The sequence below is a fragment of the Phaenicophaeus curvirostris genome, chromosome 6, assembly GCF_032191515.1.
Source record: "Phaenicophaeus curvirostris isolate KB17595 chromosome 6, BPBGC_Pcur_1.0, whole genome shotgun sequence".
NCBI lineage: Eukaryota > Metazoa > Chordata > Aves > Cuculiformes > Cuculidae > Phaenicophaeus > Phaenicophaeus curvirostris.
The window spans coordinates 37565251-37581969 of NC_091397.1; the positions used below are offsets into that span (position 1 = coordinate 37565251).

At 38.0% G+C, this 16719-nt stretch overlaps 1 protein-coding gene across 6 annotated transcripts in view; it reads left to right on the forward strand.

The window, feature by feature from the left end:
- Positions 1-16719, forward strand: part of PDE1C (phosphodiesterase 1C) — a 300480-nt gene that overhangs the window by 271190 nt on the left and 12571 nt on the right. For 5 of the 6 annotated variants that reach the window (XM_069859824.1, XM_069859827.1, XM_069859825.1 and 2 more), the window contains one exon: positions 77-151. In XM_069859824.1, coding sequence (XP_069715925.1) covers positions 77-151 — 75 coding nt within the window. Of the gene's footprint in view, positions 1-76; positions 152-12066; positions 15752-16719 lie in introns of those variants that run through there. The other variant, XM_069859830.1, reaches the window with a different exon arrangement.

The following is a 16719-nucleotide window of genomic DNA, read 5'->3' on the forward strand; positions in this document are numbered from 1 at the left end:
TTGTTTGACTTATAGGCATAAATAAAATGCAGTCTGCATTAAAATGCATATAGTGTTTCTTATTGCTTCCTTCTAGGTGAATTAAAGGAAGACAGTAAGTTGGACAAAAAAGATCAGTCTTGTGTGGGTGATGAATCAAAGAAAACAGATGGTAAGGACAACATTTTCTTACATTTTGTCACCCATTTTTATGTGCAATCTATTGTTTCCTAAACATCCACAGTTTATTCTAAAACTGGGAAATTGCATAGTAACAAGAAACAGCCTTAATGGAGAGTCACTAAACTCAATAAAATCCATTGGAGTATTCTGAGGGAATATCATCCCTTTCACATATTCCCTCACACCACTTAGTTGTTCTGTTGGTAAGCCTTATCCATCAATTTTTGTGCAGTGCCTACAAGAAAAATCCTGGATTATTAGAGTTCCTTAATAGAAAATGTGGATTTGTGAGGTTCTATCCTTCTGACTTTCTTTGGGCCATATTCTGCTCTCAATTAGGACAGGCTGCATGGGAGATAAAAAAAAAAAAAAAAGATAAACAAAGCTAAGAAAAAACCTGCACAAGGCTACACCAATACAAACACAAAGCTTTCTTGATTTAATTATCTAAGGAGGCCTTTGTCAACTACAGGTGTGGGGAGCAAGCAAGAGTGAGCAAAGCAGCATAAGGGTGCTATTATGTGTGCAATATAAATGGTTTTGAAACATGTTGAATGAAAACAATCCCAATCATAAAACATTTTCTTGGGCATCAGGGCATAATTTCAAATGAGTCTGAGCCTAGTATAGAGGTCTGCAGATGTTTTAGTAACCTCAGCAAAGTAGAAAAACAAGTGTAAGGCCTATGGTATGTTTACTTTTATGCACCGCCTCAGCTATGTACCACAGGGCTCTGAGATAGTATCTGAACCCACATTGCTCCAAAAGCAATTGCCAAGGTATTAGGTAGCAAAATAAACAGCAACAAATATTACAGCTAATATTTTCTTTAAATATGATTCAGTGAAATACACTGAAGCACAGCTGTTACAAAATGTAAATAATACACTACTTTGTTTTGATGGTCAAGAAAGACAATATCATAGCAAGTACTGTAGTATAGAATGGTGTTATGTTTTGTCTTATTGCTTCCTTTTAAGAAATTACTTAAAATTCCTATTACTGTAGCAAAGTGATAAATTAGAATAAAATATGATACCTCGACTAAAAAAGTAGAAAAATTCATCTAGAAATATGTATTAATTTCAGACACAAAAATATGCACTTTTTTTAAAGAGTCCCCTTAACAACAGTTGTTTAGGAAAATTGAATTATTTTTTTAAGAGGTTGTATTACTTACACATTTGAGTTAAATATCTGTCAGGAAAATGATTGTGAACAAGTACAACTCATAAGTCTTTCTGCAGTCATGTGGAAATTAAGCAGAAATACTCAAATAATATGTGACTCTTCGGATGTTCGTGAATATGTAAACTCCTAAATGTAATTATCAAGGCCCCAGAAGAATTAATGGGCAGAAAGGCTACTCTCCCCATGATGGTGGGTGATGGCTGCAGGACCAGCTGAAAGCAGAAAGACTGTGGCTTCTTTAGAAGGATTCAGGGCCACCATCCCAGTCAAGGGAGTGGACCTGGGAATCCCTAAATTTAAGGACCAGGTTACATTTGAAGGTCTGCACTCACAAGGTCTCAGAAGGATTAGGGGCACTTATTTATAGTTGGGCTGGAGGACCATGAAGTTAATGTGTCATGCCGATATAATGAATGAGTGTTTGAGTTTAGTTTCTTGTGAGTTGCTAATTTTGTGTGGTATCAGTTATTTAGTGTGTGTTTGCTCTCCTGTAAGAAAATGTTCTGCTCATCCTCTTAGGGAAAACACCAATGCCATGGGACCAGTCGATTACAGTGAATAAGCAATTGTGACCATGCAAGAGCAATTTGTAGGCTGAATGTTTTTCATTCAGACACTGTATAGAGAGACTATAGCTAGCAATCTTATTGATAGGAGAAAAATTGTGAATCATGAACCTTAGAAAGGAAAGTGCTAGTGTGGCACTTCTGTTTTGGCAAATACTGCTCAACCTGTTCTGTCCATTACTCACTCCAAAGCCAGTATCCTTACTAGCCTTGTAAGGGATGTGGAGAAAGGACCAATATCCATAGCTGTTTGCAGATTACTGAATTTTTTAGCCAAGCATATACTTTCTCACATGCCAGTACATGTTTATTCACATGCTGGAAAGAAACCGATTAAGCAGGAGAGTTTGAAAGATTGAGGTTACAGCTTTAATGCACTCACCACATGTAGTTTGCTGGTGGGTGAAATTCAGACTGGACTTTTTGCAGGGTCAAGGGTCCTTGGGTTTTACAGCCTCTGTTCACTCTGAGATGTAACTGGGATGTATTTGCATTAAGCAGGTGGCCATTTGCGTAGGTTTACCTTGAGGGTTTCAGCTTCCTCCTTGCCACCCATTAACATCAGCTAGAGCACTGCACTTAACTGAGGTCAATCTGCTACCCTGTCCTGCACCTGGAGAAGAAAGCCCCAGAATACATGTTGAATAAATCTTTGCAGGATCTGCATCCAAGCTGCTTTTTAAGCATATACAAAGGAAATTATTGCAATATCTTGTTCTTGGAATGCATACATGCCAAAATGTTTCTATTGCACTTGTCCTGCTTGGGGAACCAAGTGTCCAGGGACACATAGAATAAGTATCCCATGTGGACATGAAGACATTGAAGCTGTTGTCTATGCTGTAAGTCACAAGTGTGAAATGTAGCTTCTGAGTCAAAGTTACCTTGAAGATACCCAAAAACAGCTAAGTGGGCATGTCTCCAGAAGCAGAGATAGGCTTGCTGAGACAGTGAGGAACTATGTCTGCATCTACCCAGAGCTTCATACAACTGAGTCTTTCCCTACCAAAGCCGACTACTTTAAAGATAGCCTGAGGCTGACTATGCAACCTGTGGGCATTCCTTAGATTTTTATATTAACTGCTTAAAAATCCTGTGCAAGTCTCTTGAATGTAGGCTAGTCTCCTTCTCATGTTAATTTCATCTTCATATTAGTGGCTTTTTTTTTCTGTGGGAGGTACTGCTTGTTACTCAGTACTGCCCTCTTTTTCAGTTCCAAGAAAATAGATAAGGGGCTGCCATCTCCCACAGGAAGAAGCCCTACCAGAGACATCATCAGCACAAGTGGTTCATCAAATATTTCCTGTGGGATAGAACGTTATTAAACCATCTGGGAAAACTTGATTTTTCGCATGTGAAATAGTTGCTTTTCAACACTTTAAATGGAAAAATAAGTAGCCGCATGGAAACAATTTTTATCTACATTCACAAACTTTCTTTTTTGCAATTTTTTTCTGATCACAAAACTGACAACTAATGAAAAAATTATTTCTTCTCATTACCACTTTTACTGATTATCTCTACCACCTCCTTATTTTTTTTTTTATTACTGGGAAAAGCTTCTGCAGCAACTCTTTGTTCCAGGGAACAAAACACAGTTAATTCAAATATTCTTTTTCAGCTGGCAAGCACAGACAAGTAAAAGGTGCTTTTTGCATGTGTTTGTCCTAAGAAATTATTCTAGTGGTAACACGTGCATTTGCAGGTTATAGCACAGAAATGTATAGGGAAGTCCTAATGTGCCCTGGGTATGTGTGATGGGCAATGCTCCCACCTCGTGGTCGAATTGAAACCCTACATTTTGACAGATCCTAGTTTCAATAATACATTCCTCTATGGAGTGCAGTAGCATAATATGACATGACATGACATGACATGACATGACATGACATGACATAACATAACATAACATAACATAACATAACATAACATAACATAACAGTAGCCTTTTAAATATACAAACTCTATGAAGAGTTCAAACAGGCTTACCAGAAATTTAATTTTTATCTATCTTTATTTTGATTTTGCTAAGCTTAACTGTTGCTTAACAGTAGTTAAAAGCCTTTCCTGTATGTTCTATACATTGTCATTGCCAACATGTAAAGCTAGCTTTTCATTTAAAGTCTTCTTGACAATCATTTCTTCATCATCAAGTGGAAAATTCCCTGATAATAAAGGTGAAGCGCAGGGGCTTAATTTCTTTCTGAGCCATTTGTCCCCAAAACTCAACTGACAGCGTAGATGGCATAGAAAGTTGTTACCTGAAAATGCCTGTGGTATAGGAACATGTTGGTGTGAAGGAGCCACAATGATGGCTCCACAGTTACCCTAGACATAGTTGATTTTACAAAGATTCTTCCCAATTTTATTTAAGGAGAGTGAAGCCCTTTGCAGATCTGTTCAAGCGTTTAGGAATTGCCAGATTTCATATGTGCCAGTCTACCAAGACCACTATATAATAAACAACACTAAGTAAATGTCTTCTGGCAAAATCCTGCTCATGTAATCTGCATAATGCCAGTGTCATTTTAAAAGAAGTTACTCAAGCATATAAGCGAACCGCATTTGCCTGTATCTTTTTGAGAGGGGTAAAAAGGTAAATTTCAGGTCATATAAATAATGATGCCATTTCTGTTTCTGTTCCAAAAGATCGGCTGGTTTCTCCATTGTTGTCAGAAGCAAAAAACCCATTTCAGTTCATAAGGCAAACACGTTCGATTCCTCCTTGCTTCTTGATAGTGCTCTTCATTTTATACATCAGAATCCAGCAGCAGTGGCATATTGGAATTACTATAGTCTAAGACTACTTCTAAAGACAACTTTCTTCCTTTTCTTATGTTTTTAATGGTCTGTTTTTGAATTACAGTATAGGTTATTGCCCCAAGTTAGAAACTGGAAAGTATTGTACTGATCCACTGTGGAAAAGTTTCCTTGAAAGTATGAGGGCATTTTGCTGTCCAAAAAGATACATTTCACCATAACGTAACTGTGCTGAACAATTGCTCCATAGTAACACAATACAGAATAACTGGAGGGGAGGGGAAACTTCTGGGCTTTTTAAAATCCTTTTTGTGCTCTTAAAAAAAGTGCATGTGTCTACTTTAGCAAGTGGCACCTGAAGCAAGCTGGAGTTTGCATAGAGGGATGTACTCTGAAGAAGGTTTTATTCAGTTTTAATATCAAATAGAAGATGAACATGACGAGACGTGATCTTTGAAGATAAATGCAAAATGTACTGTCATCATCCTGATATTGGGAACATTACATCACCATGGCATGCATGCTCAATGAGAATATGGGGAATACATTGAAAAGTATCTTATATATAATTATGCAGATGATTTTGCAGCTTCTTTGTTTTGTGTGTGTAAATCTTATGGAAAGCACCTGGTTTCCTTTGAGACTTTAATATATCTTTTTCTTAGCTTGCTTTCCATTACTCATACCATGACAGGTGGTTAGAAAGTTCTTAAAATGTTGGACTGTTTTTTGCTTCTACTTTACTTGAAGTCAGATATATGTGACAGATATATGTGACTGGGGATAACGTTTGGCTTGATTTCAGAGTTAACTGAATATTTGGAATATTCATTCAGATGCATGGTAAAAAATTATTCACTGTAAGTACTTAAGAAAGGGTTATCAAACACTCAAACAGGCTTCCCAGGGAGGTGGTTGAGTCACCATCCCTGGAGGTGTTTAAAAGGCAGGGTAGATGAGGTGCTTGGGGACACAATTTAGTAGTAGGCAGGTACGGTGGGAGCTGATGATCTCTAAGGCCTTTTCCAACAAAATGATTCTATGATTCTATGATTCTAAGTGGTTTTCTGAGTAATTAAGTTCATGGGGAACATTTATTCAGGTTATCATTGGTCCTGTAAATATAGTTCTGCTTAGAGATGGCATGTGGCTGCATTGCTCTCATGGGTAACATCCATTCTTGAGGCATGGAGGAATGTGTAATCCACACAGCCGTTCTGGAGATTCCTCGTTCTTTCCTGATTTTGCACTGTCAGGCAGTGGAGCTGTGACCTTGCTTCTGTTACAGTACTTCTCCCATTTAGGATAATTTGCCTGTGCAATGATGTATAGGAATTCTCTGCTTCATCAAGAGGAGATTCCTCCTTGCTCCTCTCCTCCATTAATTTCTGTTCAATCCAGTGGCAGTGAAGCCTCTGTTTCACTGTGCAACACTTAGCCCTGAGAGAGAAACAAGATCAGTTTGATGTTTCGTTTCCTCTCCACCTCCCTCCCTCCAAAAAATCCTGCACTTCAACAATCATTTTTACCATGTGAGAAAGCAAGCACTTACTGTCTGATCCAGAGCTAAATATGATCCTAATTTTTCAGTTTAGTCACTCAGTTGAAGAAGCAATTATTTGCCCAGTGCTAATTACAAAATTCTGATTCATATATTTTGCTGAAAACTATTAGCTTCAATTATTCTTCTGGTTATGGCAGGTCAACCCTTTTGTGCCTTGAAAAGCTCTGGAGTTGTCTCCATTCACAATAGAACAGCTCTATATGGAAACCATGATCTAGCTTTTACTTAAAACATGTTCAAAGCTTTGAATTATGTTTAATTACCAAATGTAGAATAGACTTTCACATTTATATCTGTAGGTTGCTTTGCATAATAAGTGTCTCATTTCTTTCATACATGCTTTAATTGGGAAACTGATTATGTTATTTGGTGTAACCAAACTTTTACCAATGTATTCATTGTGTTTTTCTCTGCTGTTACATATTTCCATAAAATGCTGGTAAGAAAACAATATATATTAAAACAAAGCCAATCTCTTTTTTCTGTTACTGATGTGATCTCAGGTCAAGAGTAATACAAGCTGTCAAGCAAACATAAGACTCCACATCAGTGTTAATAGGACCAGAAGTTGCTTGATGTCATGAATATTTTAGGGAAAATTGTGCCAAAGTTAAAAAATCAGAATACCTTCTCTGCTAGTGTAATTTCTCCTCCTAGAAAAATGCACGTTGAGCACTTGGGTCATCTGCTAAATTAGAATGATAGTTTTTAAGTTCAGTTACAGAACAAGTATTTAAAACTTTTTCCCAACAGCATTTATTCTTCTTTTTCCTTGCTTTAAACAGGATGCAGGCAACTTCAAGTAACAATCTGTTCTTTTTGGAAAAAAATATTCACTTTAAAATTTCTCAGCCATTAAAAAGATAGAAAATGAAGATGAATTAACTTATAACACCTGTTTCTTTTATTTCACTGATCTTCTGAACTTTGTTTCTTAGGCCTTATTCATCTCTGGTGCAACAGAACAAAGAGAATAGCATAAATATGCAGTATTTATTTCTCCATGGTCTTAATTTTCTTTGAAAAGGCTTTCCAAATGGCTTTACTGGGAGGCAGGATCATCCAGTGCTGAGAACTGACCACTGAGACTTTTGGCATCTTCATTTTATACTGAGCGCTAGGAACAGCTTTTACAGTGCTTTTTAGATGGGAACAGGTTATGACTGTGCACACTTTAGCACTCAGGGAGACAAGAAGTATCCAGGCTTTTGGGAAAAGGCCTGCAAAACTGAAGGGTCACTCCTGCAAGATACTGAATGAGTCCACAAAATTAATTAAAAGTGGCAAGTTTAGTGATCTGCCCTACCAGCTGCAAATAGTCACATCATTGAGGTCATGGATTATTTTAGACACATTTACTCAGATTATAGTTTCCCCTCATTGTGCACTGCATCAGTAGTAATCTTTTTATGATATCAATTGCCATACAACAATTTTTCATTTCTGTTGTCATTTCACCAAGCCTGGAGCAGGGTGATGAGGGATAGCAGAGTTTGGAATCGTCTTGTCCTGAACAGCGTAGACTTTTAATAAGTGAGGGTAGATGGTAACTTACCTAGGAGCGCTCAAGTAACCATGCTGGGTTAGACCAAAAGTCCTTTTAGCTCTCTATCATCTACCTAACAACATTTTGTAGCAGAAATCTTAATGAACAAAGAACAAAACCAGAGCAATACCTCACTCCTACCCTTTCGGTCTTCCAGAGAGCTAAGGCAGAGGTTAAATCTGTGACTTGAACTGCCTTGGATGGATTTTTCTCCCATTACATTGTCTAATTTTATTTAGAGCCTTGGTACTCTTTTTTCAAAATTTCCTCTAGGTATTATTTGAAAAATCACACCATTTATTGGTTTCAAGTTTACTGCTTGATAATGTCATTTGATAAACCCCTTCTTGGACTGTGAGAAACAGTGAGTATTTGTTTCCTCTTCACATCCTTAGCACTGCTCATAATTTCATGTATCATTTTTTAGATTCTCCCCACAACTCTCCCTCTGTAGGCTAAAGAGTCATAGCATGAATAAAATGTGCATCCTCAGTTTTCCTTCAAGTGCAAGCCCTTTGATATCAGCTGTTTGTGCTAGTGCATAACACTGACAGTCTGTTACACAAATGGTTATTGGGATATGAGGACAGAATCTGACTTTAATAGAAATGAGAAAACCAATAGGATTCAATTGTTTTCCCTAAATTTTCAAGAAAAAAATAGAGACAATGCAAAACTGTTCATTTTAATGTAATTGTGTTCTGATTTTATTGGTTGATACCTTTATGGTGTTATATCATAGAAGCATTAGAAGGCACCACCATAGGGAGCTCAAAAGGGATATATGAATTAATTTAGTTAATTGTGGCTCACTTCTTTTACTTTTTATGTGTACTAAAACGCTAACTCAAAAATGTCCTGGGGAACCAGCACCTCAAGGGCAATGTTGTTTGATACTGTGATGGAGTTCTTCCATCATGTTCATGCAGCATGCTAAGAAGATATTTGTTCACACTAAGCTGTAAGTTTTCACAAGTGAACTGCAAATTTACCACAGTCTGCTTAGAAAGAAAATGTGAATGTGTAACTGTGGATAACTGTGATGTCATTTTGCCCTTCCTTCATAATTAAGTATGGTTATAATGCTGAAGGAATGCATATTTGAGTAGAGGAATCAGGGACCATGCAAAAACCTCACAAACACGTTCATCAACAGGAGCTGTCAAGCACTCAAGGAGTAGTATGTGAAAAAATCCCTGCCCTTTAAATCCTTATTCCACATCTCACTGTCTTGCAGTCCACGTTCAGCATGTATATTTTAGGAAGGAAAATAGCAGAGTTCCTTTTATACACAATTTGAAAAACACTGGGTTTGACCTTTTCCTGACAGCCTGGCCCAACACTAGAGGCTGTGGGGAGGTGTACTGAGCCCTCTTAGGGCAACACTGTACTTTCAGTAGCTGGGGATGATAGGATGGAGAAAAGGTAGGGGTGTGGCTGAAGTGGCAGAGCCAGCCACTTTCAGAAGCTGTGTTGCCAGAGGTCAGCTCTCCACTTCCAGCTGGTACAGCCAGATTCACATCTGTGATTCTCACTCAGTGAGAAACATGAGTCATTACAGAACAAGTGTAGTTTTTGAGTCAGTCTAAATTCTCACCTCAGTCTAAATGCCTCTGAAGTTTTGTTCCTGTCCTCCAACTGGGTAGCAGATTGTAAAAGTTTGCATTAGACAGGCATAACAAATGCCAACTGTTAAAACGTGTAAGGCCTTAGACTCCAAAACATTTGTTTTATCCCAAAAAGGGAGAAGATGTGTGAGATGAATCATTAATTGTGCAAAACCGTCAGCCAGCTTCCTTGCTGTATGGGTAGAGTTGTACACTGAGTAATTGGATGTGAAGGAAAAGATGAACTGCAGTGCATTTTCACTGAAGTATATCAGAATGTATAGTAACATAGCAAATATATACATTCATAGTCTAGTAAGCACAAGTTAAAAATGCCTTAATATAAACTACAGGCTGGTAGCACAAATGGACTTAAAAATCTCCTCAGAGTGGGTGCTGGTATCACTTTAGGAGCTGTAGAAGTCACTGGAATTTACATTAGTGATAAATGGGAGGGCCGATACTTGGTAAACAATATAAACTCATCAGCAACACTGAAAGACTGAGATGTGTATTCAGACAAGGCTATTTCAGACAATGAAATTCAATATATGCCAAGTAAACTACTTACAATCTTTCTACGTATGGAGCACTGCATATTCATTCCTTTTCCTCTTTTAATTACTTCTGCTAATACATACTAATATTTGCACCGGATCTGTTGTGCTGAAATGAGAAAGAGGTTGAATCACATCCAAGGTGAAGGTGGTTGTCGGGAAGCTGTATTATATCCAAAGGGAAATCTGGATAGGAAACCAAGACATTTGCTCCACTAAGTAAAAAAAAAATAAAGTAAATGCTGTACTGTAATGTTCGTACTGGAGCTCATGATGTGACTAACAGAAGCAAAAAGCAATCTGTGACTCAGTTCACCACAGGGAACTTCGAAAAAAAAACATTGCATTTTCCCTTGTTTCATTAATGGGGATGGGAGGGCTTAAAAGTCATGAGTATGAATGGCATAGGAAGGGGAGGACACGTTGGATGGTACTTCAAGCTCTATTTCAGATTCATGGTGTGATTCAGTGAAACTTTTAAGAGATTTGGAAAGAATGACTGCTCAAAGATGTCATTTAGTCCACTTATTAGGCATGTCACAAAAGATTACCTTTCCTTCTGGTTAGTCTTTTCTCTTTAAAATGTTGGTAATGATACAGCTCACAGTATCGTTATTATACTGTTAGAGACAGTAAATCAGGCTGAACCTTTTAGACGGGAGACATAAAGGAAGTGTAGTACTGCTGTTATAGCTGTTAACATTGCCCATCTTACATTACACTGTCAGTAGTGCTGGGAATGTGAGAGCTCAGTCTAAATCCAACGAAATGCCGAAAGCCCAGTTCTTTACAACAATGTCTTAGAATCGCATCAGTGATCAAGATATTGTTGTAGCGGTTTGCAGGGGACCGTCCTGAAAGGAAAAGTCTCCCTGCTAACTCCGCAGTAGAGGAAATAATGCAAAGTCACTAACAGACCTGTACAGCCTCTGGTACACATTCATCTGAGATAATGCAATCCAGCAGCCAAACCTTAGATCCTTGTTTTGCCAGTCCTTTATTTCCTTTGCCCATATAGTACTATATGGGCCAATATATTATTGAAGGCAAAATAAACTGGTTTTCTGGAAGAACCCAAAGACATTCTGTTGTAATCACATCTTCTGAAGCACGCCCAGCCTTACAGATAAATTCATCTCTCCTTGGGCTGCATCTCTTTATTTAAGAGACCTTCTCAAATGCACTTTCAAGCTCTGATGACATAAGCATTGTCAGAATAACTGTAGCTACGCAGATGCCAGGCGCAGTGAGATTACTAGTTGGAACAGCTGATACAGAGTAAAATATTCTTTTTCTTGTTTGAAGCTTTACCAGAGGGTTTCTTGACGAGGCTATGAGGAGAGTTGAATAGCGTGTCCTCCTTCATTAGAAACTGTCCTCTTTTACTGGGAATAAAGAAAAAGTTTTCTTGTCTACTTTACTTCCTTAAGGAGATCTCTTCATTCTGAAGACCCATTTGTGGTATAACTACATAGAAAAGTTATATTTGTACATTGAAGATAATGTTAGTAAAGTCTGAGGCCAAGGGATTATAAATATTTGACTGAGGATACAAGCAGATTGTAAAATGCATGTAGTTTGTCACATCCAAGGAAACTATCTATACAGAAGGCTGTGTTTTTTGTTGCATGCTCCTTGGGAGAAAGGGACTTTCAACAGGTAGTGCTCTTTCGTGTTTATAGCATTTTCTTTTCTTGACTTCAAAACACATGTACAACATCGTTGTTTTCGTTAGCAAAATGGTACTTACTAAGCTACTGAAAAAGGTGACCAGAGAACCCTACAGCAAAGAAACCTAATGGGATCTAAATGTGCTGGGTTCTGTTACATGATACCATTGATGTCAAAGGTTGAATTCTCACTGGATTAGTCAGACTGATGTATTTCACTTTGTGTAAGACAGAATGTTATTTCCAGTCAAGCCCGTAAGAGGTATTGCTTTGGTGCGCCTCACCTTGCAGACTTTCTACAGCTGAGCAAAGCTACATGGCTTGGAGAAAATGAAGCTGTTTAAATTGATACCCTTCCTTTTCTTTCTTAGATTACCTGCTCCTTGGACAAAGGGGAGAAAGGCTGCATTTGACACTTTTCTTTTTCTTTTTTTTTTTTCCAGATACGGAAGAGTAAAAGTATATTAAAAAGAGACTGCAAATTTCTTTCATCATTTTAGCTGAGCTTCTTCATTCCTGTTCTCCTCCTCCTTCAGCAAAGACCAGTTTCTGGGGAAGGCATTAAACAACAATACTCCTCCCACTGGTTATTTCACAGCTAATGACTCTGGGTTCTAGGGTGGGGGCCTTGGTTTTTTGGGTCAGTTTTATTTTTGTTTGTTTGTTTGTTTGTTTGTGTATGTGTGCATTTTTTGTTGTTTTGGAATGTTTTTTTGTTAAAAAAACCCCACAAGTGTGATTTCCTGATGCGAACGATTCCATTTTTCTGGACAGGTCAAGCATGAGAGTCATCTTCAAAAGCCAATATTGCCCTTTGCTATGTCTCAGCTTGTGAAACCAACATTAGGATGATGCAAAAGAATATTCAAAACAAAACAAACAAGAACCTAAAACTTGAAGATACTCCACTTTTACTCTTTTTCTTTTCCCTGAGAGACTTTTCCGCTCTCTGGTAGGCAGAATTTGACATCAGTTTTACACTTGCTGTAGATTTTATTAATAAGAATGGGGAATTTGTAGAGTCATTTGACCATTTCTTAGGGTTTGACATTTTTACTAGATGATGAAATAATAGAATTTTTTTCTTTGTTTCTTTACTGCAGGCAGACTCAGTCGACCCTTGATTTTGTTCTGGTTTTGCATTTAGTAATAAGAAAGGAATAATCAATGAAAATGATGTTCCCTTGGGGAAAAATTTGTTGTCAGACTCTGAGAGCATGTATTAATGTACTGCTTGAAGTGCCTGCCTTAACTTGAGGTTACAAATAATGAGCTGTTCCCACATTTGTCTATAGGCTAGTAGTAACGCTCTTTGTCTGACATGATGATCAAAGTGAAGAAGGGCAGCAGGGAATCACACAGATCAATTCTTTCTTTCATCTCAGTATGGTCTTTCTTTCATTGCTAACTGAATGGACAGGCCAAAGAAAAAGAAAAATATTGCTGGAGAAGTGTGGACAAACAAAATCAAAATGAAAGAGTGTGTCCAGACACTGCTGGAGTCTGTGGATTAAACTGTCTCCTGCATTGGAGTTAGACACATGGAAAACAGCCATCATTTTGGCCCATTCTAAAGAAGAAATGTTAAAAACTAACTCACTCAGGCCTTGATTCAGGAAGGTATCTTTGTATGAGAAACATCAAACATGTATGTAAATGTTTTGCTGGGTTGGGGTCTTGTTAGAGATCCAGTTAATTGTAAGTAATTTTACCTGTCTATGTGGAAACCAAGACACGCACATACACATACAACTGTTCTTTTCACTAATTCCTTCTTGTTCAGGTTGAGGTCTTGCTGTCTTACTCCTATATGTATTCTACAAGGAATCAGACTGCTGCCATGGCTCTTTGCTATGTAGAGAACATGCAATACATTGGCTTAGGGAGATAAATGTTTGGTGTGTCCTTTTTGTGTTCAAAAGCACAGGACTTAACCAGCAGCCTATATTAAAGTTTGGGTCTCTGTTCCTGCTTAAACTGTGCATGTACAGGAATGAGCCTCCCACAACACTAGCAAAAACCACAGCAGCGTGCTCAGTGTAAATCCACATTTAAACATTAGTACCTTCGCACTCAGGAGTGTTTGTATCTGGGATTTTGATTATTAAGACTAGAGACATTTTGAGGGGTTTTTTTGGACACTAGAGTTTGAGTTTATTCAAAGCCAGCGATTTAGATTAGGTTCATGCTGTGAAAATGTTGCACTTCAATCATGTGTTTTCAGAATGAAGAAGTACAAAAATAACTCTTGCAGATCTTAGAACTCGCAGTTGGCTTCACTGAACCAGCACAATTAAATGGAATAAATGCAAGGGCATGTAGCGTTCCCATATATGAGCTCCTGGTTTAATGGTAGGTCTCAGGTAGATTTTCAGAAGAAAGGGGGGTGCTGGGAGGACAGTGGCCCTGCAGTCAGTGCCGAGCATACTCCATGTTGTATGACAGGCAGAGGGCTGTGTCACCACGTAACACTTTGCCACCTCCCCTTCTTCCCCCTCTGTCAGCATTCAGGCCTGATAAGAGTGATAGAATATGACTTGCAGCCCTGAACAGGTTTTATGAAGGCACAGTGATGAAATATCAATAATGCAGAACTAAATACTGCAGTGGTGACTCAGACACCTCCCTGAAGTCAGGGTGAACATACCCTTGCCAAGTGTTTGGTCAGAGGTGCAGGATGATTTAGTCAATATTTTTTACTTTACCCTTACCTAATATACAGTGACTAAAGATGCCTTAGATTATGCACAATACAATAATAATAATTTAAAAAACAATCTATACCTTTTTCTTAACCTGCTTCTGATATACATTTTATTTCCTTCTGGGGGTAACTTCTTTCAGACAGTGAAGCCAGACTGCTTAACTCACAGCTGCTCCATTCTTGTTTCTCATGCACTGGCACAAAGGTATGAAATCAGGCTGGAAAGTGTTTTTCCTTGATTGCTAGATTAATTGACCACCAGCAGGAGCTAATAAAGGAAGTAGTGGATTTTCTGTCTCTTGGGGACTGCAGGTCAGAGCTACCATTCTAGAAGAGGTGGGACACTCAAACTTCCTGATCTCTGCATGCAGGTATGCAGTAAAATGCTCTAATATTCTCCTGCTCTTTTAAAATGATTTCAATAGGCTGCAGTGGGTTACTAGCATACTTTTAGGGTTTTTTTTGTTGTCATGTAAAAAAAAATCCCCATGAAATTTGTTATCTTGGAATTATATAAAGAGAAAGTGAAATCTAGAAATCTAAATCCTATGAAGAGACTATGCTAGATGAAAGAATCTATCACAGCGTCCCCTCCCAGGATCACACCTACATTCACCTGCTCTACTCCTCCACCTCCCTAGAACACTCTGCAGCATTGTGCTAGTGCATTGTGAGCCAAGGAATGGTATATTTAGGCACCTCCCAGTTGAACTAGAGATCAGCCACTGTGCAATTGTGTAAAAAAATAATAAATTTTTTTTAAAAATTTCAGAAGTGCTTTCTCTTATTTTATTGCACAAAAGGAAACAAAATAAAAGTGGAAAAGGATTAGGTGTTCATTGGCTATTGGCCTATGTTCATAGAGTGAGAATGGATTTGGTTTTAACATCCTTATCTGACTTTCCTCAGATGTATAGATATCATGTTTTCAGGCACCTTCTTTTTCCATTCTCAGTAAGACCGTACAAGCAATTAATAACTCAGAAATTCTGATAATGCAGAGCCCATACCACTGGCCTCATGCTGAAATTCTGCAGGATTATTTGGTAGTGCCCACCAGTAGGTACAAAGTGTGCCAGAGTACATCTTATGGAGGGTGGCACAGACTGGGAAGCTGTGTCATAAAGACAGCGCTCCTCTCCCTCTGCACAGGGACTGCTGGTGCTCTCAGAAAGTTCTGGCTTGCTGGAAGAGCACCAGGTGTTTTCTGCTCCTCAGAAACTGTTGTGTAACTTGAAAGGAAGAATCCAGACACTCTACCTTCCTAAAAAAGGGAGGGATACCATTGCACATATCCCTGTCAGTGTTTTTTTCCTTTTACTGAGACTGATGTCCAGAAAATTAGCAGAACTTTGACTCGTGGTGATGTAGTCCTTGAGCTCCTGGACACTGTATAATTTTAAAAAAAAAGAAAAAAAAGAAAAGAAAGCAATTTATTTTTATCCTGTTCATTTAAACACTCAAAGGATGACTGTTCTCTGGGCTGCACTCAGTCATTGATTTGAACCGTGCATTTCTGTGACAACATGCAAGAAGTGTTCACACATGTGAATGAAGGGATGTTTATTTTTAAATTAATTCTTTAAAATGTAAAAACGTGTGATGCATCCTCTCAAAATGCTTAAGTCAACCAACTACACCATATCTTTTTTTCAAAGTGATATGGTTAGATTTCTGTGTTTACTTATAAAAAGTTGATGAATGTCACTGTTTTCCATGTTTGAGAAAAAAATTCGATGGCAGAAGCCAACCTCTTTTTTTTCTGATGATGAAATAAGTGGTAGATTGAAAAGAGAAAATTGCAGGTTTAGAGCAAAAATATTTGAGAGTAGTCAATCTAGGCAGAGCCATGCTTATCTAAACGTGTAGCCTTTTGCATAGCTCCAGCTATATATGTTATGTATATATAACACTATGCATTAACACTGTGTATTCATACAGTAGGACTTTTAGCACCAGAATGAATCTGGAATTTGGGAGTCTGGTTCTCAATGGATGAATGAACAAGGCAAAATCCTTTTTCTCAATTTTTCTTTTTTCAAGCATAAATTTTGTAGTTGGAGAGAAAATTTCCAAAATATAGCTGCTTATGCCAGAGAAGAATTTTATATGGTGGTGGTTTTGCAACCTACCCTTTGAATATGCAAATATTTGCATATGTACTTACAAAGTCAAGCTTACAAGCTTAGTCTGGAAGCAAAAATATTTCAGACTTAATTGATAATAGTACTGTGCTGCTTTGTAATCAGAAGGTCCATGAGCTCACCTAGGTAAAGGTAAATACTTAAGCTGCTAGTTCTTGCACATTCCATAGTGGTACCCAAACATGGCATTTAATTGAAAAGCACAGTAATCTATTCAAATTAGAACTGATGGAACCTGCAACAGCAGT